At 43.6% G+C, this 24,916-nt stretch overlaps 1 protein-coding gene across 2 annotated transcripts in view; it reads right to left on the bottom strand.

The window, feature by feature from the left end:
* Positions 1 to 24,916, bottom strand: part of LOC142495956 (proton-coupled amino acid transporter 1-like) — a 52,870-nt gene that overhangs the window by 6,343 nt on the left and 21,611 nt on the right. For both annotated transcript variants that reach the window (XM_075602127.1, XM_075602128.1), the window contains exons 9-11: positions 24,162 to 24,260; positions 11,510 to 11,676; positions 10,905 to 11,074 (exon numbers count right to left, since the gene is read on the bottom strand). In XM_075602127.1, coding sequence (XP_075458242.1) covers positions 10,905 to 11,074; positions 11,510 to 11,676; positions 24,162 to 24,260 — 436 coding nt within the window. The remainder of the gene's footprint in view (positions 1 to 10,904; positions 11,075 to 11,509; positions 11,677 to 24,161; positions 24,261 to 24,916) is intronic.

The following is a 24,916-nucleotide window of genomic DNA, read 5'->3' as shown; positions in this document are numbered from 1 at the left end:
TTTGTTCTGTCTACGGTCTACTTTCCATCCTTTCCACTACTCCTGCTCTCTTACTTAACATCTTTATGCCTCACTAATCCCCCACTAGTGGAACTCCAACAAAACCCATATACTCCAACACTTCAAATCAATTCCGAAAACACACCTCCTGATTAAAAGGAGCAGTTCCTCTTGGCTCAGCCTTTGTTTTTTTTTAATATATTGGTGAGATGCCATGGCTTTTTGGCGCTTAATCAAATCTATGGTTCTCAAGATACTTACCAAAAAAAAAAAAAAAACCCACGGAGCAGTGGGAACTGCTTCTTTGAGGTATTTCAATAGACTGGACTTATGACAACTTTTCTTCATACTGACAGAGGCACTTAGCAACCATCAGGTTCAGGCACTACCATCCACTGCATTTGCTCCTTTCCCCACCGTCTCTGTAAGTTTCCAAACATAGCAAATACATTGAAAGCTCTTCAGAGCAGATTTTCTTTCCTGTTGTGTGATTTTATATTTACAGTTACATAGTAGGCTAGGTTAAAAAATTACATATGTTCATCGAGTTCAACCTACAGTATGTTAAATTTAGACAGATGCTCATCCCATCTCTGTATTTCCAGTATTTTTATCCAGAGGAAGGCAAACAAAAAAATTCAGTGAAACATTATCCAATGATATCTCATAAGAGGAAAAAAATAAATCAATTCCTTCCTGACTTCAAGAATGTCAAATCCGATGTTTCCCTGGATCAACAACCTTCCCATGTTTACTTATTTGGTACAGTATATCCCTGTATACCTTTCCTTTCTAGAAATATGTCCAACCTTTTCTTGAAGATATCTATTGTATCTGCCATCACAGTCTCCACGGGTAATGCATTTCATATTTTAACTGCCCTTACTGTAAATAACCCTTTCCTTTGTGGCTGATGAAATCGGCTTTCCTCCAACCTTAAGGGATGACCCTGTGTCATTTGTGCTGCCATTGGGATGAATAAGCTCCTTGTATTAACCCCGAATATATTTGTATATAGTTATCATATCCCCTCTTAGGTGCCTCTTTTCCAATGTAAGCAAATCTAATTTAGCTAGCCTCTCCTCAGAAATCAGATTTTCCATCCACTTTATTACTGCCTGACATTGGGCACTATTGCTAAGCCTGCTGTCTACAAACACTCCTAAATCCTTCGCCATCGAGGACTGTGGCTTAACTAGGAAAGAAAGAATCCCTTTGAGTGGCACTAGAGAGACCCCTTAAGTAGAATATTAAATCTTTATTGAAATCAATGAAAAAATATAACTGTTTGGACACCACTACTAAAACACAGTACAGATCTGTATTGTTTTAGTAGTGGTGTCCAAACAGTTATACCAACTGTTATATCCCTTACAATAGCTTTTAATTCAAGCTCCCCATTTTATCTGTCAGAATTCTTTCGCCAGTCTGTACTATTGTTATCTTATCTGCTCCTGCCTTTCTAATCCAATTTGAGTTAGGTCTTTAGAAGTTTACTAGTACAGTATTATCTGTATTTAATATGGGTGCCTCCCTGCTTGCCAAACTCTCATTCTACCTCCATGACCCCTAGCGATTTCCCCATTCTCATATATTCTTGTTCATTACCTCTACCTTGTCCCTCCACCATCCTTCCTAGTTTAAAATTTCCCCCCATTTACTATTGTTTACTTGGCAAAGCCTTGAGTACATTGTTGTCTCTATATAGATAAAAAAAATAATAATCTACACACATACTTCGAGGACTGTAACCCCCAAAAATGTATTGGTGCTGTTCAAAAATGATATTCTCCATTCCCACAACTCTAACATCAACTCTTGTCAAACACCAACAGAAAAAATCCATATTCCCTGACATACCGTAGATTTGAGTTTACCAAACCTATAGACCTGACATTCTGGATGCATAAATTCCCTCATCTATTCTTGGCTGGCCTTAAAAACACTGTGCTGTCATGTGACATCAATAAATCAGGGCAAGTGATGGTTCAAATGCTCTCTCTGCCCTCCCCCCACCCTACCCCCTTTCATTTTACTTTTTCTTCCAGGGGAATCCTGATTTCTGGGAGAGTTAGTTATAACTCAATTAAAAGAGAACCTAAGCACAGATAAATCCACTGTTTTGTCTTTCGACCAAATACCGTCTACATTCCTAGAGGCCATCTAATTACCTACTTTTAGGGACACTATTATTTCAATTATCTGGTAAAAATGTCACATGTTAAGAGGATAATCTTTTGACTTCAGGATTGCAACTCTCCACTACAATTGGACTCAGGACCTTGCTGTTAGCTAATCCCTTGACAGTTATGAACCGCCCTTTTCCCAGTTCCCCTTTAGCGAGGAGATGGAGGGCAGATACGGGTGATCTGGATGACAAATACTGATACAGGTGTTTGAAAACATTAAGCCTCTTTCCCTCTCAAATGACGAGACAACTCAATTTTTGGGTCCTTCACAGAACTTGCATTGCACCAACTAAACTTAAAAAATAAAAACCACTTCTTTCAAGCCTTAGCCCTAAGTGTAAACATACCAATGCAAACCTTATACTGTACATGGTTTGTGAAGTTTCCAAAAAAATGAAGAGCCTTTAGCTTAAAGTTCTACTGTACATCTCTTGCATCACTAAGGTTTATCTCACATCCAAATGTTAAAACCATGCTTTTTGGAGATTTGTCAGTTTGGATGGACTCCCACCTGTCAATTTGCCAATATAGTTGGGCTGGTTCTCCTAGACCTAGACTATTTTAACATTTTGGATCTAAATCAACACCCTAACCTCAGACGAAACAAAAGTCTGAGATGATGATGAATGAGAGATTTAAATTTGGGCCCAAGAATAAATGAAGGCTTTATATCAAGTCAATACAGTACATATAAAAGTTCACAAGGATATCATAATTAAAACCTTTTTAGTACACTACTTGGTCTCTTTATGCTCAGCTGAGACATAGATGTCCAGGGAATATTTATCTCTGATTATTCAAGCTTCATGGAACATCTGCATGAGAATGTCTGAGTGTTTACCCGATAATTGCTGTAACTTGCCCATCCTCTGGGCAAAATTTCTGATCATTAGTAACATGGCGATATGAAGCCCTTGTAAGATACCTGAAGTCCGTTTTACGTCAGTCGTTTCTTTGGTACTACTGTACTTAGTTGTTACTATTTCATTTATGTTACAAAAAATACATACAACTCAATATTGTGAGGAAGGACTCTTCTGTTTCAGGCAGTATGATGGTAGAGATTTATTTTTTTTGACAACTTTTTTTATTGGAATTTCCTCTTCAAAATAACAAAAGAAAGACAGGCAAACTAAAAACATTGGGTAGTAGAACACAACACTATGATAAACATTGCCAATAAGCACAGGCCATAAGTGAGTCACTATTATGGGTTCAGATTAGGTGTCACAGTTATCTTAAGTACTATTCTGCACCCGAGAAAGCCATCACAATCGTATTTCTATTACAGGGATCCAATATACATGTTTCCCCACTTAAAATTACATTATTCCAAATTCTTATTTATATCCATCACTGCATTGAGTCTCTCCAATTACATAATGCTATATAACCGATTTGTTCATTATGGGAGGGGGTGGCAAAATCTTTAACCAATTGTTAATAATACATTTACGTGCTACTAAAATTCTGCATATTGTTTTAACTTTACTTCTAGTTTCTCCACAGTTCCTTCTTTCTACATACCAAGATTATTAAAATGTATTATTGAAATGTAGTCCCACTATTGCAGCAGTTACTTGGCAATGACACAAGATGGAAATCCTTTAAGCATCCACTTATGATGGCTGGGGGCTATGATCTCAAGAATCCAAACACTTACTATTAAAACAACACTTTTACATACAGCTTAATCCATTTCCTGAATTATTTCTTTGATTGCAAGGGGGGTGGTCAGTCTTTGGGCAGATGCTTTCCCATAATGCAAAATGTCACACAGAGAGTCATTAGGTAATCAAGTGAAGTGGATTAGAAGGGAAGGCCAGCAGTTGGGAAACATCCTGATTGACATAGAGATTGATAGAAGGGCAGAACTGTGGTGCTGGTGCAGGGTGTGTCTGAACATGTCAGGGGTGTGGGATCATTAAAGGAATAGTAGTGTGTGTGTGTGTGTGTGTGTGTGTGTGTGTGTGTGTGTGTGTGTGTGTGTGTGTGTGTGTGTGTGTGTGTGTGTGTGTGTGTGTGTGTGTGTGTGTGTGTGTGTGTCTACACATTATTGAAAAATAAGGATTTCTTTTAAATTGCCCTGTTGCAATTAGCTAATGCAAAGCTGGTGCTAAAAAAGCTAAATATTTATTATAAAAATAAAATCACAGTGCTATTTTTTTGTATTTTATGAAAAATCTGCTGCTGCTTTTACACCACTTTTGCCGTCAGGAAATGTTGATGAACATCCCATTTCGTGACAGAAAACTTGTTGGCGGACCTGAAAAGCTCTGAGGCCCAGGGCTTGAGTCCAGTAGGCGTTGAGCGCGCAGGAAGGAGGGGATGCAACGATATTAAACTGAATGTGTGTGTTGATATTGTACAGCTGGGAAGGAGGAGCATCAGCAGAGCTATCCGGGCTCATTCAGTAAGAGGAAAAGGGAGACCAAAAAGCGCACCAGCAAAAACGGAGCAGGAAGGACCCAAAACGAAAAAATTATTAAAAGGGCCCAGGTCACAGCTGTGACGTTCGAAACGCGTTGGATGGGTCTCTTGTCACATTAAAGTGCCCTTTTAATCATTTTTTAGTTTTGTGTCCTTCCTGCTCCGTTTTTGCTGGTGCGCTTTTTGGTCTCCCTTTTCCTGTTATTGCATAATTGTAGCTGCACAGCCTGCCTACCTACCACCAGGATGTGAGTATTGCTTATTTTCAGGGGAACCTGCCGATGAGACTGAGGGTGAGTGGGCTTGTACCATCTACCACCTGTCTTCAGGAGGATAGTACCCATACTATTGCACATTAAGTACTATATTATTCTTATTAGTACCCTGGTTTAGTGGTTTGGCTTATTTTATTCATTGCACCTGCATTTGAGCGCTTTAGCCTACTTTCCATATTCCTCATTCAGTAAGGGAAGGAACATCTTGTGGAGAAAGAGGCCCTGGTTGGGCAACCCCAGAAGTCAGAGCCCGACTTCCAGGGTAGTACGGCCAGACCTCCTCCACTGGGCTATTGTCACGCTTATTGCTCCCTCATGACAGCCCTGGAGCTGTGTGTTGTGGGTGAAGGATGAGCTATTGCATATAAGACCACCAGTCTAACCTGAAAGTTAATGGCATGGCTATGTACTGTATGTAAAGTGATGTTGGTACAGAAAAAGCAAGATACAGGGAACACATGCACCTGAAATAAAACACTTTATGCAAGTTTACTATGGCTTTTAGGTCTCTTGAAAGTCACAGCGAGTGGATCAAGGTTATATTTTAGTCTTGATTATTGACCTGAATCCCTACTTCATCTTTTTCTTGGCTCTGTTTTATCAACGGGGCAGGAAGGCCATGGGATGCCTGTAAACTGCTACCTACAGTTCTGGATAGGCTGGTAATCCTACAACTATATTAAAAAGGTCAGAGGAGAAAAGGTATAGAAAAGAGTAAAAGAAAATGAAATGGCAATGGTATACAGTACAGTGGTGTGAAAAAGAAAGTACACCCTCTTTGAATTCTATGGTTTTACATATCAGGACATTATAACAATCATCTGTTCCTTCGCAGGTCTTAATTAGGTAAATACAACCTCAGATGAACAACACATGACATATTACACCGTGTTATGATTTATTTAACAAAAATAAAGCCAAAATGGAGAAGCCATGTGTGAAAAACTAAGTACACCCTTACTGCTTCCATAGGAATTAAGATGCTAAGTAGCAGACAAGTGCTGCTAATCAAATGCCCTTGATTAATTGATCAGCAAGTGTGACAACCTCTAAAAAAGCCGAAGTTTTAACAGTTTGCTGGTCTGGAGCATTCAGGTGTGTGTTAACACAATGCCAAGGAGGAAAGACATCAGCAATGATCTTAGAGAAGCAATTGTTGCTTCCCATCAATCTGGGAAGGGTTATAAGGCCATTTCCAAACAATTTAAAGTCCATCATTCTACAGTGAGAAAGATTATTCAAAAGTGGAAAACATTCAAGACAGTTGCCAATCTTCCCAGGAGTGGACGTCCTTGCAAATTCAGCCCAAGGTCAGACCGTGCAATGCTCAGAGAAATTACAAAAAACCCAAGAGTTACATCTCAGATTCTACAGGCCTCAGTTAGCATGTTAAATGTTAAAGTTCATGACAGTACAATTAGAAAAAGACTGAACAAGTATTGTTTGTTTGGAAGGGTTGCCAGGAGAAAGCCTCTTCTCTCTAAAAAGAACATGGCAGCATGACTTAGGTTTGCAAAATTGCATCTGAACAAACCACAAGACTTCAGTAACAATGTCCTTTGGACAGACGAGACCAAAGTGGAGATGTTTGGCCATAATGCACAGCGCCACGTTTGGCGAAAACCAAACACAGTATATCAGCACAAACACCTCATACCAATTGTCAAGCACGGTGGTGGAGGAGTGATGAATTGGGCTTGTTTTGCAGCCACAGGACCTGGGAACCTTGCAGTCATTGAGTCGACCACGAACTCCTCTGTATACCAAAGTATTCTAGAGTCAAATGTGAGGCCATCTGTCCGACAGCTAAAGCTGGGCCGAAATTGGGTCATGCAAATCTACAACAGAATGTCTGAAAAAGAAAAGAATCAATGTGTTGCAATGGCCCAGTCAAAGTCCAGACCTCAACCCGATTGAAATGCTGTGGCTGGACCTTGAGAGCTGTGCATAAACAAATGCCCACAAACCTCAATGAAGTGAAGCAACGTTGTAAAGAAGAGTGGGCCAAAATTCCTCCACAATGATGTGAGAGACTGATAGTCATACAGAAAACGATTACTTCAAGTTATTGCTGCTAAAGGTGGTTCTACAAACTATTGAATCATAAGGTGTACTTCGTTTTTCACACATGGCTTCTCCATTTTGGATCATAAAATAAGGAAGACAATACACATACCTGAAGTCTGCGCAAAAAAAACAACAAAAAAAAAAAAAAAACAGTTGCTTAAAAGTAGTATTGCATATAAAGGTATATTTATATAAAAAAATATATATTTTTTTTTTCCCTCATGAGGAAGGGATATAGGGTTTCCCCATGGCAAAATTGATTTCACACCTCCCCCCATTCAAAACAATAGGTGGGTTTTTATTCTGGACCATAAGGGGCAAGCGATGGGGGTCAGAATTGGCGGTATCTGTTTTTTAGTGTGCACTAGTGCCACCTATGGTAATGAGCACCCCTAGTTGCATAGGGTCCCTCAGTAACAGCTTTCTTCAGAAAGATTTAATCACCCTTAAAATAACAATTGTACATCTTTAGATCACGTGCTCAATTAATCATTTTCCTTTTTCTTTGGATCTGCTGAATTCAAGGAAAGGACTTATTTTTATCTGTTTGCTTATCAAGGAATTATGACGCCATCATTCGTCATGAAATCAAACAATTTATTTGTAGATCTGAGGACTGAAACGGTGTCATCTCTAAAGGGGTTTAGATAAAGATTAAAAACCTGCCATAGTAGGTGTTTACTTATTCATGTCGCTGCTGGATCATTGTATGCTGGGAGATAAATGGGGAAAAGCAGAGTTGCAGACATGTCTGAGACACGTGAATGTGCTCACGAGTGGTATTTTTATTTGCGGTTAATTCAGCATGAAAGCGAATGTGATCCTTTGGGTTCATGTAGTACAACAGATCACTGTTATTGTATGATGCTTGGATGCATGTGTGGTGTGTACAATATTCCCCCAGATTCCTGGGTCAGTTTGCTGGGCTTGACCCTCAGGATAAAAAGGTGTGAGCAGGCCCCTGGAGGAGTGACCAACATGGGCAGTCCCGCAAAAGCAATAGACAAAGTGAAAACCAGAGAGATCAATGGATAGGAATCTAATTTACATGTCATCTCTAGGACAGGATAATGATGGGATTAGCTTCAATTCTGACATTTGAGAGAGAGCGTAAACGTGGCAGGTCAGAGTATCCAGGTGACTTGCTTCCCACACGTAAAATGTTGCCAATACACCCACTAATGCAGGGGTGGCCAACTCCAGTCCTCAAGGGCAACCAACAGGTTACGTTTCCAGGATATCCCTGCTTCAGCGCAGGTGGCACTGAGCAGAGGTATCCTGAAAACTTGACCTGTTGGTGGCCCTTGAGGACTGGATTTGTCCACCCCAGCACTAATGCGTTCATGTGGACTGCAAACTGCCCTTCAGCATTTGCTTAGGCACAAAAAAACCCAAACCATTACAATGTGGAGGGAAAAGCAAAGATAAATAAGAGGAGAACCGAAGGCTGCAGAACAGGTCAAGCTATAATCTCTTCAAAGCTAAAGTAGCCAGAAGAAGCATGCTAACTATGTGTGTCCTTAGGTGGTAATTACAGTAACTTTGAAAAGAGTGTCCATAAAAAAATCTGTACTGTATGTAGAAAATAGACACTATAAATAACATCTCATTTTGAATGGAGGTCTCATTGTGAAATTAAAGTATTTTCAGCCAGTACATGCACAGTCGCTGGAACAGATATCTACCCAAACCCAACAGGGAGAGGTTTAGGTTAGACTAGATTGCAAAGTGAAAAGGTCTGTTTGACACACTGTATTACAAGTGGAAATCTGCACTTGTAATTGTTGGAAGGTTCCAATAATATTTTTCTGTTTCCCCAAGATACCTTTTAGTTCTTCATAGATGGAATTATAGTGTACAGAGCTTTAAAAATTGCTTTATGCTAGAATTCCATACGTGAAAAACGCTCATGAAGAACTATAATGTTTGTCCTCTAAAGCGTACCTCAACCTAAAATGAATTTATATTTCTTCAGGAGCACTACGGCCAACAGAACTTTGAACTGCATTTAACAGCTGGATGCATGTAGTCACCTTCAGTGCTTCTTGTATAGTGCAACATAATAATATTTTCGGGATACAAAACACAATACAGAATATCTATGCAAATTGAAATACTAATAAGGGACCTACAGAATCTTCATACCTACAACTACTATATTCTGGAACGGCCTACAATACATTGGAAGCCACGCCAAAACTGAAGCTGAGCCTACATGCACAGAGTAAAAACAGAGGCATAGTGTGTGCTCTCTTGGAGAAAGAGGATGGAGAGACTGAAATAAGTGGTACACTACTTCTAGCTGGGATATCCAGGCACACAGGAGCTTTCAATTTCTTAGAAAACATCTTCCCTGGGAAGCATCGGCGTCAGAGCATCAATTAGCTCTTCAGATCATCCTTTGCAGTCACCTAAACGGGGGGGGGGGGGGGGGGGTAGGGGGGATGGGGGCAGGGGGAGTGTCTTGTGACTCTTCTAGTCAAGTCAAAGCAGCAGTCCGTGCTGATTGTCTTTTTAAAGATGTCTCTTGTTGCCCCTTTAAAGGCAATGTTACAGTGCCCTGTAGACCAGGGGTGGCAAACTCCAGTCCTCAAGGGCCATCAACAGGTCAGGTTTTAAGGAAATCCCTGCTTCAGCACAGGTGGCTCAGACGTTTCATTAAGGGTGGCAACCTGGGGACCTTTATGACATACGCTGTACATCACGGGTTTTGCTAGTTATCAAGAGGGCGTGAGAGATTAGCGCTCAGTGGGACCGTCAACTGGGAAATAAACGGAAGAGGAGAACTCCACCCTTCCGTTTACATCACCGGAAGGACGAAGCGATCGAATAAGCCCTCAGGAGCACTCATCTGGAAGGGAGAACATCGCTCTTTTGTTTGCCTCATGGTCTACATCGGTTCTACTCAAAACTATTTGATCATCATCAGGAAAAGCAAAAATGATTTTTTTTTAAAGATCTGAAGATATATATTGAATATGGTTCTATTAAAAAAACAAAAAAAAACACATTTCAAACCTGTGGATTGCAACAATGATATTCTAGCAACAAACAGCCACTATCCCAGGTTTTTAGAAAACATTCCATTTGGACAATTCGGACAGGGCCACACTAAGCACAGAGGATCTAAAGTACAGTATTCATGGGTTTCCTCTTCCCTTCTCTGCTGATGACTGTTGCAGGTGGATAGAGAGGGGCTGACTTGTCAAACAGTATCTTCTCTTTCTGCACTCACAGCCCCCCTGGTTTTTATCTTTCAGTAGAGCGCAATATAGTGATAGCTAGTGCTGCACATTATAACATGAGGCTGGTGTTCACATGCCTGGAAGAACCTGGGACAGGCGAGGTCTTGTTAACAAGCATCACTGGAGAACGGAACCCAATGGATATGTAGGGATGCTCTAGTGGTCTCGCTAAAATGAGAGGGGTAATGAAGCTTTGCACTGCAGAGCGGAGAGTGGTTAAAGAGCATTGGAAGTCACTGTTCTGTGACTCGTGACATTGCGGAGCTCAGAAACGGAGAAAGATTGCAGAGCATTGCCCTGCAGGTCTATTGGGCAAAGCCGTGTTTGCAGAGCACTGCTCCGCAGATCTCCATAACACAGATGAGGTTAACGAAAATACTGAGGGAACTCTAGTTCAGAGTAGATGAAATAACATTGTTCTTGTTTCCTTCTAATTTAGAAAGATTAATGCAGAAATACGGACTATTTTTTTTATTACCCAATTCAAACCAGGGGGTCACCACAAACTAAAACCCGTTATCTGTTAGCTCAGGGGACCTTTCAGTTTCCAAGATACTTACCGGTGTAATAAGAGATGCAAATACTGCAGGTTACTTTAACAAAAATAAAAGAGCATTGATGTTAAAAAATAAATAAATAATGCCGTTTGTTTAAAAAGCTACCAATTACCATTTATAATAGTAGTTAGACAGACTTACATGTGACACACACCAAAAGCGTCCTCACAGACAGATCCACAAACAGCACCCAGTGATCCCGCACCCTAGAGGTAGCTACAGGGACGATGATTTCAGCAGCAACGTAGAACTGCAAGGCAAATGTGATAAATATCCCAAACGAGTAGAGAAGTTTCACAGATTGGTACAGCCTGCGTGAGACAACGGAGATACGTGGGTAAAGTTAGTTAGTAGGACCGACATCCTTTAGACCAGGCGTGGCCAACTCCAGCCCTCAAGGGTCACCAACAGATCAGGTTATCAATGCTTCAGCAAAAGGTGGCTCAGTCATTATGACTGAGCCACTGATGGAGCCACCTGTGATAAAGCAGGGATACCCTGAAAACCTGACCTGTTGGTTGTCCATGAAGACTGGAGTTGGCCACCCCTGCTCTAGACAAAGTAAAACGCAGTGCTGGCTCCACACTTTCTTAATTGCAAGTCCAATGTCACAAGGACATTAGCAGTCAGTCAGAAGATGACATGCCTCTGGACAGCTGTTCCTAGAGTGCAGCTGGAATACAGACTTTTAAACTCGATGATGTATTGCTAGAGTACTGCCACTAACCCATGTCTGCCAAACTTACCAACAGTTGGGCAGGTTGAGCGTTATGCTGGGCTGTATAATGGAGCCAAAACGCAGGTATCCCATGGTGCCCATACTGATGTACAGTGCTGTGACAACAGCCATTCCTATGTATAAAACAACTGGAAACTGATGTGGGATCCGCATCTTATTCTCCAACGGGAGGATCTGGGAAAAGGGGAGAACAAATTAGGAGTCAGAGAAACCGGAGTGGGATGGCAAGTCATTGTACATAGGAAAAAAAGCAGGGTTTTTTGGGGGGAAAACAGACAAGTTTGAGCAGTGCTTTAGGTTTGCTCTAAATGGCTGTAGTTGGGCTCTGGGCATCATGGTTTTCATCTATTTTCACTGTACAAAAAAGGTAGATGAGTAACAAATGGAGCGCTGTTCTCAAAAATTGTAATTAAATGGTGATGCCATGCAGGAGGGAGCAGAGAAACCCCAAACAGCAGGCAACATTATAGGATAGGTAAAGACACTCCGGACATGACAAAGGGACTATGTCCCATGAAACATAGCGCTGTTCACCTACTGAACACGTTTTCCTGCCCTACATCTAAAATGAACCATCATCCTTAAGAATTCCGCATTGTGTGTGCGTGTTTCTCTTTGTAGCATAAAGGGCTTGACTAGCAGCACAGATTCTAAGGCCCCCGTTCAATATGTTGTGATGTAGTCTTCCCAGTGCTGGAGAAAAGCTTTGTTCCATTCAAATAAATGGCTCCAAAATTTCTCCCGCCCTGGGAAGACCACAGCACATCATATTAAATAAGGGCATTAGCATCTAGCAGTCTAGCTACAGCATAGTGAATCTAACATATGATAGCTGTTATTAACCGTTAACATTCAAATTCAAGCGATTGCTTCGTAAAGGCCAATCACTGATACCACAATCACTTTTTTTTTTTTTTTTTTTTTTATTTTTTAGCACAGTATAATTAGCAAAAACATTTTTATTTCTGCAGTGACTGTATAAATTATAAGCCGTCAACAGCATAAGGAGTGATTCATAAGGTGATTCACCCCTGGTGTTTCCAGAATACATTATTGCAATCCACTTAGAAAGCATTTTGACAGTTAATTGATATTTACATGACTATATGCGTCTCCCACCCAGGTTTACCCACCTACCCCGTTCTTAAGCAGCTACCAATTCTATTGCCATACCCGCATTAGACAGCAAAGGAGTGTAATCATTCCACATACACAAAACTATTGACATCCTTATCCCATCGTCTTCGGTTACTACTGCTAATCCTACAACAACACAGTGCGCTTCATATAAAATCACTAACAGGTTTAGTAAAGTACAATCAATTAGGATATCCCAATTAGTATCCAATTCCATAGCTAGGAATCACTAGCCACTGCACCTACAGCGAGTGCACACTATTATACTACAAGCCGCGGGGAGCTTGAAGGTAAATCATCTCTCCTGCTCATTCACTAGCCTAGTTATATTACCGGTTTCACTCAGAATTAACAGTGGAAATGTAATCTTCTTTAGAGCCAACTATTGAAGCAAATAGATAACAGCATTACTTCTTTATTCTTCCAATCTTTGGAGAACAGTGTTCATTTACCCTTACTTATCTTCCTTTATCTTCACTGTGTATTGTTTTCAAGATCCACTCAAAAGTAATATGTTGATACTAAACACTCCACATATCCTGCCTGCTCCCAGTACATGCGCACAACAGCAAAGCATGATGTGTGATTCTTGTACGTTTATGCTACATGATTTTCTATCAAAACTGTCAGCCACAATTTGCTGGTCAAGTCTAAAAGCCACCAGGATTATGGAGCATGCAGTGAATTAGTCAGATTTCTAGTCATTATTACGGACATTGTAATTCAAATCGGTCTTCACCAAGGTCAGATACAGTACTTGGGCCATCATCATTTCCAATTTCATTCATTCCTTGGGAATAATCTATATCAATTCATGGCTTTACTGACCATCTTATTACAGATGATACACAATTGCTCATCTATTTTCCATACAAGCCCCTGCAATTACAACTCTTCTTCCTACAGTGAACAAAAAAGCTAAATATGAATAAAACCGCTATTTTTTCCAATGGCATCTTACCCCCTGATTGAGGCTTTCCATTTATCTGTTAGCCATTTCATTTTATGCTACAAGACCGTCATGGTTAATTTTTTTCCATGTGGTTTCAAACTGGGCATACAGTCTTTATTCAATGATATTGGCGATGTATTTCCCATGTATGGTATCTCCCGATTTAACAACCTTAACCCATTATCAGTTCAGGTTGAGATTTTATCATCTACCGCACCTCCCTATAATCAAAATCTTCCATTATAAATACCATGTCATTAATTACAAAGCATGTTATATGCTTAAAAGCCTCAAATTATCATTTTATCACCAATTGCTTAATTAGATTACTTCAGGTGTCAATCATGGAAAAAAAGTGATACACTACCTTTACTTTGTTCATCAACATATTTATGTATAAGTGGAAAGAAGTCATGTGTATGTAAAAACTGATAGTTATAGAGAAAACTACGAACTGCAGAAGAGAGCTGCATGATTTTACAGAGGTACAGGGACCATTACTGAAGTCTTTGCAGACCACAGCTTGGGAAACCCTGCAGTAAACTTGCTAAACTTATCCTCAGAGTAAAAGCCTCACATGTACAAATGCTGCCATCTGCTGCCTGTACTCCTAAATCCATCTGCACAACAGGGACACGAAGACAGATGTTTCGACCACTACAATGGATGAGGACTTTTCTATTGGTCATTACCATGTATTGTAGCAGCAGCACAAACTAAAACTACCATGGCATTCTTGGCAAGGGTTTGTTGACCTTGGACAAGGTCACTTGACTACCCTATGCCTCAGGCACCAAAAAACAGATTGTTATCTTATCTGGGCACGGACTGTCTCTATAATAATCCTATGTACTGTGTACCGCGCGCTATACTGTAATTGTGAGACCCATTGAGACAAAGGCGCTATATGAAATATAGTTATTGATGTAGAGAGGGGGACTATTTAACTGCTCCTTCAGAATTGGTGGGTATATCTATTCTTAATGTCATATTAGAGGGCAAGAGATTCACTGTGAGGCAGTAAGGTAGATACAGTGCGCACGCACGCACTAAATTTCACATATTACCCCACAAATCAAATAGACTTTTAGGCAAAACCAAAGCGCCAGAGATAGAGTGCATCTCTAGTAATAAAAGAGATAAATGTTCCTTGATGCCGACTTAAGAGTGTACAAGAAATATTCCCTCAAGATTCGTCCATATTATTATAAATTACAGTCCAGTTCAAGCCCCCACTGTGTTTGGCCAACCCCACGTCTTATGCTTTCAAACATTAAAGAAAGAGGGCTCTACAGCAGCAGAGCGCAAAATGGGGGGGCGCAAGATTATTTAGGGTTGGCACGGCGGTTGCAGAGGCCCCGTGCTCTTCCCCCAAGGCATTTAAATTAATGCCGGGGGGGGAAATCGCTTGAGGCCTCTGCAACTTCACTTACCTTCTCTTCGGTGACGGGTCGCCATGGCAACGCGGCATCAAATGTCACACCGCGGGGTCATGTGACGTCACGTTATCATGGCAAAGTGACGTCTCGTAACCCCTCTGCGTCATTGGATGCCGGAGAGAAGGTAAGGGAGGGAGGGCGCGAGCAGAGAGGGAAGCAGGCAAGGAAGCACAGCATGTTAGGCCTCGGCCAAGCTCCCCACTGGCGTGCTGAGGCTCAGGGAAAGCGGGTCTTAGACAGCGCGCCGTCAGGGGGCGGGCCAGTGACGTCACGGAGCTTGTTTGCCCTCATTAGGTGAACCGCTCACGTGATCGGCCCTGCGCTCCGGCGAGCGCTGAAATTTAAAAATCTGCTAAGACCTACACTTCCGCGCGCTTGCGGAAGCGTAGGCGAGCCCCTACTAAAGCCACTCTAATTGCGGCTGTAGTGGCTCGGTGCCGAGGGGCAGCGCGCCTCAGCGTGCCTCCGCCAGCAAGCAGCAACCCTGGACGAGGCCTAAAGATTGCACACCCCTGATCTACAGTATAATTGGTTCTCCCATCTTCTATACTTCCAGATATCAGCAAAATGTATATATTTATTAATTGCAAATTATGCAAAATGCAATGTCCAATCATCCACAAATAGAGATGTATTTAAGTGTAAAACATTTATGGGGCAGTCTGAAGTTCACGCTCTACCGAAGAGGGGGCGAGTGTCTAAGACTGATAAAGAAGTATGTGTGTGTGTGTATATGATGACTTTTCACAAAGGAACTTGTGTACTCACATTTTTCCTTCATAATGCTAGTTTTTAATTGAACCGAATCAGATTTTAAAATTATGCTTAATTTATTTAACCCTTTAGACACTTTCACATTTCACCAAGTCCAGTCCGCAGGACAATATCATCATTTAGATTTTTAAGCAAACACAGGCCTCCACTTAAGGGGGCATCGCAATACTGTACTGTCCGTTTTAGAACAACTACAATCAAATACAATTATTTTGTTTCACAAGAGCCAGACCAAAAAAAAAACAGGTCATAATAATAAGAAATAACATAGTCAGTATAGGTACCTGCGGAAATGGAGGTTAAATTGACGGGGTGAGCAGGCTTGAATCATACTTTTGATCAAAAGAAGCAACTAAATGGCTCCTTTGTTATTAGACTTGGGATCAAAATGTAGAATTTCACTAATAAATTGCAAGTCAATTTGGGAGGAGCACAGGGTTCAATGACCAAGACGCAAAACTGTGACACGCCATTAACATTTTGTAACTTCATCAGTAATAACAATGTGTTAATGATTTCACAGTTCAGTGAAGAGATCCTAAACATTGGGCGCAGATGACAATCGGTTATACAGTATAATAGGGGTAGTCGCTACTTTCTTTATTGGATCAAGCGGTTTTTCATTTATTAACTCATTATTTTAAACATTACAGGTACGTGATTGCAAATGGCATAAATATGGCAAATTGCATGCTTTCGAGGTGACCCTTCATCATGAAACAAGATGATTAGAGCCCACTCATCAATTTGCACCACCTTAAAGGATCATGTGTGAGAGAGAGTGAGAGAGAGAGAGAGAGAGAGAGAGAGAGAGAGAGTGTGAGAGTGTGAGAGTGTGAGAGAGAGAGAGAGAGAGAGAGTGTGAAAGAGAGAGAGTGTGAAAGAGAGAGAGTGTGAAAGAGAGAGAGAGTGAGAGAGAGAGAGAGTGTGAGAGAGAGTGTGAGAGAGAGAGTGAGTGTGAGAGAGAGTGAGAGAGAGTGAGAGAGAGTGAGAGAGAGTGAGAGAGTGAGAGAGTGAGAGAGAGTGAGAGAGAGTGAGAGTGTGAGAGAGAGTGTGTGTGAGAGAGAGTGTGTGACAGAGTGTGAGAGTGTGTGTGTGAGAGAGAGTGTGTGTGTGTGAGAGAGAGTGTGTGAGAGAGAGTTTGTGTGAGAGAGAGTGTGTGTGAGAGAGAGTGTGCGTGAGAGAGAGTGTGTGTGAGAGAGAGTGTGTGTGAGAGAGAGAGTGAGTGTGAGAGAGAGAGTGAGTGAGTGATGTTCCCAGGGACACCTCATTGCTGGAGTAAAATTCAAGATACCATGTAAGAAAAGGATATATTCAGACTTAATTATTCTAGGCTCGACATAAATCTCCCATTTGATCCCTGGATAGCTCTACTAAATAAAATCAAACGCGAGTGGGCCACTATTTTTTTCCTCTCTCAAATATCTTCCTAGCCACCAGATGTGTAATTACCCGACATTGGCGTAGGGTGAAAGTTGAATTTGCATTAACAAGTTATTTTAATGCAAATGGCATTAATTACCAGTTCTATGAGAAAAATAACATTGAATACGTTTGTTTATTTACTGTTGCTACTAGAAGATGTGTACTGGTGCTAGTTGGACTTTTATAAAGATGAAGGTGATCACAGATAAGCACTGAAGTCCGCAAACAATACACCATTTTCCTGCCACAAAATCGTAAGTTCCATTTTTCACACAAAAAGTACGGTGTTACAGACAGCACTCTTAAGTAGAATATAGAGTTATATAATGAACGGTGCACGGGAACAATAGGAGGGACACTTAACCCTCCCAAATCTATAAGGCAACAACAAGGTAATGTCCCCAGCCCTCTTGAGAATAAAATGAAAAAACACTGGAACATGCCAAAACATAGATAGTATTATAATAGAAGTGTACAATAAAGGAGATCTAGATACACACACACACACACACACCTAGGATATTGTCAGTGTCAATATCGTGTGTGTGTATGTATGTGTGTATGTGTGTATGTGTGTATGTATGTGTGTATGTGTGTATGTATGTGTGTATGTGTGTATGTATGTGTGTATGTGTGTATGTGTGTATGTGTATATGTGTGTATATGTGTGTCTATATGTGTGTGTATGTGTGTGTGTGTATGTGTGTGTATATGTGTGTACATGTGTGTGTGTGTGTACGTGTGTGTGTGTATGTGTGTATATATATATGTGTGTGTGTGTGTGTATGTGTGTGTGTGTGTGTATGTGTATGTGTATGTGTGTGTGTATATGTATGTGTGTACATGTATGTGTGTATATGTATATACATTCATATATATCCCCTTTATAGTTTATTCTCAAGAGTGCTGGGGACATTACCTTCGTTGTCCATTTTTCACGTTCTGTATTTGTTAAGACTTCTCCTCAGAACAAGATTCACGACATATATAAGTCTAATTTGGACAGTTCTCTGATCACAGACTTATGCAAACCACTAGGTTTTGTGGCGAGCTCTACTTAATTTATCTGGTTGCATTTTGCACCGGTCTTGCAATGTATTGTTTAGCCTCTGGCACTCAAGGGGTTAATAACCTGAATTTCCCTGTGAGATGTTGAGCCTTAGGCTTGTAATATAGCATGCGCAGGCGCACACGGCGCTGCGTGTGTACGTGGCACACGCGTTGTGTCTATAGGGCAAGCGGTGATGCACGTGGCTAGGAGTGGCGGCTATGGCGTCACAGCGTTAGGCTGCACTGTGATTGGCTCACAGCGTCACGTGGCACGGCAACACCGCGAAAAAAACACATTTCTTGTATTTCCTCAGATTTGCCGCGCGCATCTCAACTATAGCAACGTCAGGCAATTATGATTGGCGCACGCATGGTAGCGCAGGCGCGCACTATATTACAGGCCTTAAGAGAACTTTGAGCCTGTTGTCAGTCCTACCTTCCAGCTGGAGCTAGTGGGAAAAAATAGGCACTGTAAACTGTGAACTTCTGTATGAATAGTGACCTCAGACTCTCTTGGAGATGACACCCGAGTCGCAGCAAAGGGTGTCGGCCGTTTGCTGATGTTACAGCTGATCTGTTATTGGTGTTGGGTAAACTATTTCAGTATATTGAAGCATTTCCATGTTCACACATTACCTGCTCTCACAGCTCTACCTCCGCACAATCCCACTTCCCCCAACGCCAACTCCTAATAAGCAGCCCTCCGAAACACCCCAACCTTCTCACCCCCCCTGCCATATACCTACTGTAACAATATATGTCAATGTTTCATATTTTGTCTTTGTCCACCAACCCTATTGTGCTGCGCTACAGAATATCATGGCGCGTTATAAATAAAATAATAATAATGTACATTATGACACGCGCAAGACGCTCTTTAAAGAAAGTGAAAACAGTGCAATCCATGTAATCTCTATGGTGTTGGATGCATCCCTGAATCAGCGATTGGGGCAGAAACATTACTTCACTTTGGTCAGAAAGAAGAAGAAAAATAAGATATTCTAAGCTACCTAGCCAGAATAGACACCAAAGAGTAGATTGAGAGGGATATGAGAGGATTTACTTATAAACTGAAAGAGTTGTGGATGCATGGAACAAGTACTAAGAGATGGTACAGGCAAACACATAAAATTACATTTAAAAATGTATGGGAAAAAAAATTGGGAGGAGGGGGGAGAGAAAGCTCAACTGGGATTTTTAAAAAACTACTGTAGGTGTAAAGTAGGCAGTCAAGAGCAGGGGTACGTGAGATTTTTTGGAAGGAGCGTGGCAGTTAGAGGCCCCGCACTCTTCCCCACGGCATTTAAATTAAATGCCGGGGGACCGCACAAGGCCTCTGTAACTCACTTACCTTGATTCAATATATTTCTACTCAACGTTACAATGAAAGTTGTGTTCAAAAGATTTCATTTTTTAAAGTACATTTTAAATAATATCCACAGTTAGTAAATCATTGTTCCCCAAGCGTCCTAGAAAAAAAAGGTGGATAATATTGCATTGTATGTGCAACATGGTATGTCCATAAGTACCTCTTTTTTCCCCACAGTGTGCCTGTGATGCAAGTCCCTAGTAAGTTCAGGGCCTTCAGGGGTTAATCTATGGGCCATTGACCCCCCCCCCCTTTTCGCCCACTTGTCAGTGATGGAAGGTGCTGACTCATGGCCTGTGTTAGCCTATCGGTGATGGGTACATTCCATGAGCCCGCCCCTTCCTGAAGCTAGTGAGTGGGTGTTGCAAAGTTAGAGCAGTCTTGCTCTGCCTTCCAAGGTGAGAGCATGGGCTGTCAGCCTCTCCCATTGCGTGGATGAGCTGGCCCACCTCAGGCCTAAGGGTCATCAAGACCCCATACTATCGGGGCAGCACCCTCCTGAAGTCCTGGGTCGTTGGACTCCAACATCTATGCTGTAAGAATAGCTGTGCAGCATGTCCAATAAAGCTACCTGTTCACTATACCTCTGCCTGGGTGTCAGTTTCTGGGCAGGAGGGGTAAGGAGTACAGTGGTGGGGACTGACATCCATACAACAAGGATCCCATCACAGCTGGAGGCGCTGACACCATGAACACGAACCCAGAGACAACCCAAAAGCCTGTCCTGTTGTCTCTTACCACCGCGGCAGACTCGGCTCTCCTGAACCAGCAAGTACGCCTCTGCACCACACTAGAGAATTCAGTCCTTCTCCCAGATGGGGGAGGAACATGGGTTACATATGAAAAACTTGAAAGCGATTACCAGCACACGATTTCGGTAATGATTATGTGGATCAGTTATAATGGCCATCGTGAAACAGCTTCCTGTTTAGCTACGTTGGCCCTATCCATGTTATAACAAAATACCAGTACCAACTTCTCCCCAACTGCAATGAGGACACAGAGGAGCCAAGAAGACATCACTTTGACAAAGGGATTAAGAGATGATCTTAACAGCCCTGTCATTTCTTCCAAGAAATTAATCTTAGCACAGAAAATGCACATCAAGGCAGGATTTAGTACCCCGAGGCATTAGAAATACACAGGCATACATACAAGTACATACACACATCTCTATAGTACCTAGCGACTGCAATTACCAGTACAGAGAATACAGCTTTGAAGTCATCTGTAACCTCTCACTCCGGCCCCCAGCAACAATTTCGTGCACACATACAGAGTTGACCCACATGTCTAATTTCAAACTAGAGGTTAAAGAATGGGTGATAGGAGACGGGCTGCAGCTGACACCTCAGAGAAAAGGTTCAGACCAAGGAGCAGATCTTTCATTAATCCCTTCGCTGCAGGTGGGACCTGCAGTGAGTTACTGGGCATGTCAACACAGCAATAAAGAGAGGTTAATGGTTCACAGAAAAATTATTGCTTGTAATGATTTGTACAACAAGGGAGGCAGAACTGTTCCATGGAAACGTTTCTACGCGCTGGGAAACTGCGGGGAAAATGACGAATGGTAGAGGATGGGAAGGGAACTTTACAAGATAAAAAGGTATAGCTGCAGATGTAGAAGTCACTCCCTTGCTACCTAAATACAGGTGTAGTGTGTGGCACCTTAGTGTTCACCAACATCATGCCGAGGCCGGTAAGAAGTTACTAGATCCAGCAGCAGGCGTTGCAGCAACACACTTTTTCCTGCATTAATAAACAGAGGGGACAAACTGCTAGGCTGAATTCTTCATTTATACCAAACTAGCTGATATACCCGGCGTTGCCCGGGATGTAATTTTGGGGGGGCGGGCGACAGGGTTGGGCTTCCCCCCCCTTGAGAGCTAGGTGGGTGACTGAGTTGATTGAGTGGGTGGGTGAGCGACTGGGTGGGTGGGTGAGTGACAGGGTGGGTGGGTGAGTGACAGGGTGGGTGGGTGGGTGAGTGACAGGGTGGGTGGGTGGGTGAGTGACAGGGTGGGTGGGTGAGTGAGTGACAGGGTGGGTGGGTGAGTGAGTGACAGGGTGGGTGGGTGAGTGAGTGACAGGGTGGGTGGGTGAGTGAGTGACAGGGTGGGTGGGTGAGTGAGTGACAGGGTGGGTGGGTGAGTGACAGGGTGGGTGGGTGAGTGACAGGGTGGGTGGGTGAGTGACAGGGCGGGCGGGTGAGTGACAGGGCGGGCGGGTGAGTGACAGGGCGGGCGGGTGAGTGACAGGGCGGGCGGGTGAGTGACAGGGTGGGCGGGTGAGTGACAGGGCGGGCGGGTGAGTGACAGGGTGGGCGGGTGAGTGACAGGGTGGGCGGGTGAGTGACAGGGTGGGCGGGTGAGTGACAGGGTGGGCGGGTGAGTGACAGGGTGGGCGGGTGAGTGACAGGGTGGGCGGGTGAGTGAGTGAGTGACAGGGTGGGCGGGTGAGTGAGTGACAGGGTGGGCGGGTGGGCGAGTGACAGGGTGGGCGGGTGGGCGAGTGACAGGGTGGGCGGGTGGTCGAGTGACAGGGTGGGTGGGTGGGCGAGTGACAGGGTGGGCGGGTGGGCGAGTGACAGGGTGGGTGGGTGGGCGAGTGACAGGGTGGGTGGGTGGGCGAGTGACAGGGTGGGTGGGTGGGCGAGTGACAGGGTGGGTGGGTGGGTGAGTGACAGGGTGGGTGGGTGAGTGACAGGGTGGGTGGGTGAGTGACATTGAGTGACAGGGTGGGTGGGTGAGTGACAGGGTGGGTGACAGGGTGGGTGGGTGAGTGACTGGGTGACAGTGGGTTGGTGGGAGACGGTGGGTGGGTGACAGTGGGTGACTTACCTTGACCGAGTGGTGGTTCCTGGTGGCAGAAGGTTCCCCTCCTGGCGGCAGAAGGTTCCCCTCCTGGCACTGATATCCCCGTGGCATCTGGCTGAAGCAGGAGGTGGGTTCGGGAAGTTGGCGGGGGGGGGGGGGGGGGCAAGAGTGGCAGGCTGGGGCAGGAGGCCCGCGCCATGCTTCGCCTCAGTTCCTCGTTGGGAGCGAGGGGGGAGGAGCCTGGAGTTGGCGCAGGAGGGCCGCGGCACGCCGCCCTTCCCCTCCGTCCGGGAGCCGGTGCAGCCGGCGTCGGGAGGACAGTGAGCCGCTCGAGGAGCGTGAGCAGCCGCGCGTGCGTGCACCGCCAGGCCGCTGGACGGCTCGGAACACGCAGGTGACAGGGGGGCACCGGGGAAAGGGAGGGGGGACCGACACAGGGGGCAGTGGGCGGGGGGGGGAGTGATACCCGGGGGCAGGGGGGGCAATATCAGCGGGAGACAGGAGGGAGAGGGAGAAGAAGAGAGTGGCCAGGCGAGGCTGAGACGCTCCGGTGAGGAAGTGCTGTGCCTTGCACGGGAGAGGCGGAGGAGCGCTCTCGGGGATGGGGAGCTGGGGGAGCGGCCTATGTGAGGGGAGAGCCGCAGAGAGCGTGCTTTGTGTGGGAGAGGGGGGGGGGGGGGGGAGCACCGGGGAAGGGTGAGAGTCGGGAAGGGTGAGAGCCGTGGGAAGGGAGCGGTGTGTGAGGTAGAGCGCCGGGGAAGGGTGAGAGTCGGGAGGATGTGAGAGCCGGGGAAGGGAGCAGCCTGTGGGAGGAGATAGCAGGAGAGAGCGTGTTCTGGGGGGCCAATGAGAGCCGTGGGAGGGCGGGCGGACCGACGGACCAAGCAAATGGTCTCCAGACACTCTCAAACAAGATTTTTGATGATATAGATTGAGCAATATCGTAAGGATACCACATTAAAGCTCCCTCGCCCTTTTTTTTTTTTTGTACCAGGATGGAGACCAGAGTGTGTTTGTTGAAGCTGTACCACGTTTTTATTCTTCCAGGGTCCTCCTGGTTCGAAGATACTTACTGTACTGGTAAAGGTTACATTCTTTTTTTATACTCTGCATCACAGGGTCCAACAGAAAGCCACAATGAATGACATTGCAGCTTCCTACTGGCCCAAGTGACGCAGGAGATTGAAACTTCCATTGTGTTTCCCAGTGGAAGGAACTGGACTGTGCTACTTCTACCTGTATTCTGAGAACCAGGGAGACCCCAGAGCTGGGAAAAAAAAAAAAAAAAAAAAAGGGTTTTCCAGTGGCATGGAACCCCAATTTCCAAATTGGGGTTCCATGCCACTGCTATAAACAGCTGCATTAAGCTCATTACTTTATAAAATCTTCCCCTTTGTCAATGAACTGGCGTCAGTGTGTGCGCCAGCCATCGTCTTTCCTCTCTCTCCCCTGACATCACTGATGGCCTCTTCTGCCAGCAGTGACGTCTCTTCCATTATGGAATTTTGTTACAACACAAAGGATTTTTCCTATAAAAACTCTGTAGGTGCCAGCAAAGAAGTTTCACTTCAAAAACACAGGTCTGACAATGTTATGCAACCATACCCTTAGATGCCACAACCAACAGCTGACCCAGAGAGACAGGCTCTGTATATCAAAGAGTGTGCCCATGGTCCATATCAATATTAATGTCTTACCACTCCAATGCCTTCGAAAGCAAAGATAGCAGTGCCAAAGAAGAGGGGATAAGACTTCCAGCTGGAAACATAGGGCAGATGGGTGGGATCTGGGATATCCTGAAAGAAGGGACAGAGGCGAATGAGGGTTATCTAATTATTAAAGCAAACAAAATGCACTCATAAAATCATTGCTGGCAAAGAAGACTAGACCTGAGACCATCCAACAAGATAATCAAAAATTAGGTTTCATTGCATATTAGTCAGCAGAGCACGGGAACTTTGAAACACTCCTATAATGTGAACCCTACTAGCCAAGCAGAGTTGCTACCGGCACCCTCTACGGAGCTATCGCCGGAAGCAGGGGGTCCGCAGAGCTGAATTAATGAGTTCTGCTCCAGAGACCACCTGCTTAAAATCGGATGTGTATGTATGTATGTATGTATGTATGTATGTATGTATGTATGTATGTATGTGTGTATGTATGTATGTATGTGTCGATTGAAGGAATATTCAGAGCCTGTCTCAAACCTTCTTCTATACAAGTCTATGGTGATTATCCAATATGCTGTGACACTCCTCCAAATGAATGGATCTGAAATCTTCGTGAGCAAGGGGAAGACTGCTTCATAGCACATTAAATATGGGGAGATGGCGATACCCTGTGGATTATGAAATTTGTCAGGGGAAATGTACAGTATCTACTTTCAACCCTCTATCTAAAAGAGTGGCAATGAAAAAAAAAAATGTATGTTATATTTTTGCAACAACCAATT

Source organism: Ascaphus truei, chromosome 5, assembly GCF_040206685.1.
Source record: "Ascaphus truei isolate aAscTru1 chromosome 5, aAscTru1.hap1, whole genome shotgun sequence".
NCBI classification, from domain to species: domain Eukaryota; kingdom Metazoa; phylum Chordata; class Amphibia; order Anura; family Ascaphidae; genus Ascaphus; species Ascaphus truei.
Note: the sequence above shows the minus strand (reverse complement) of the source record. Positions and strands in the feature narration are given on the sequence as shown.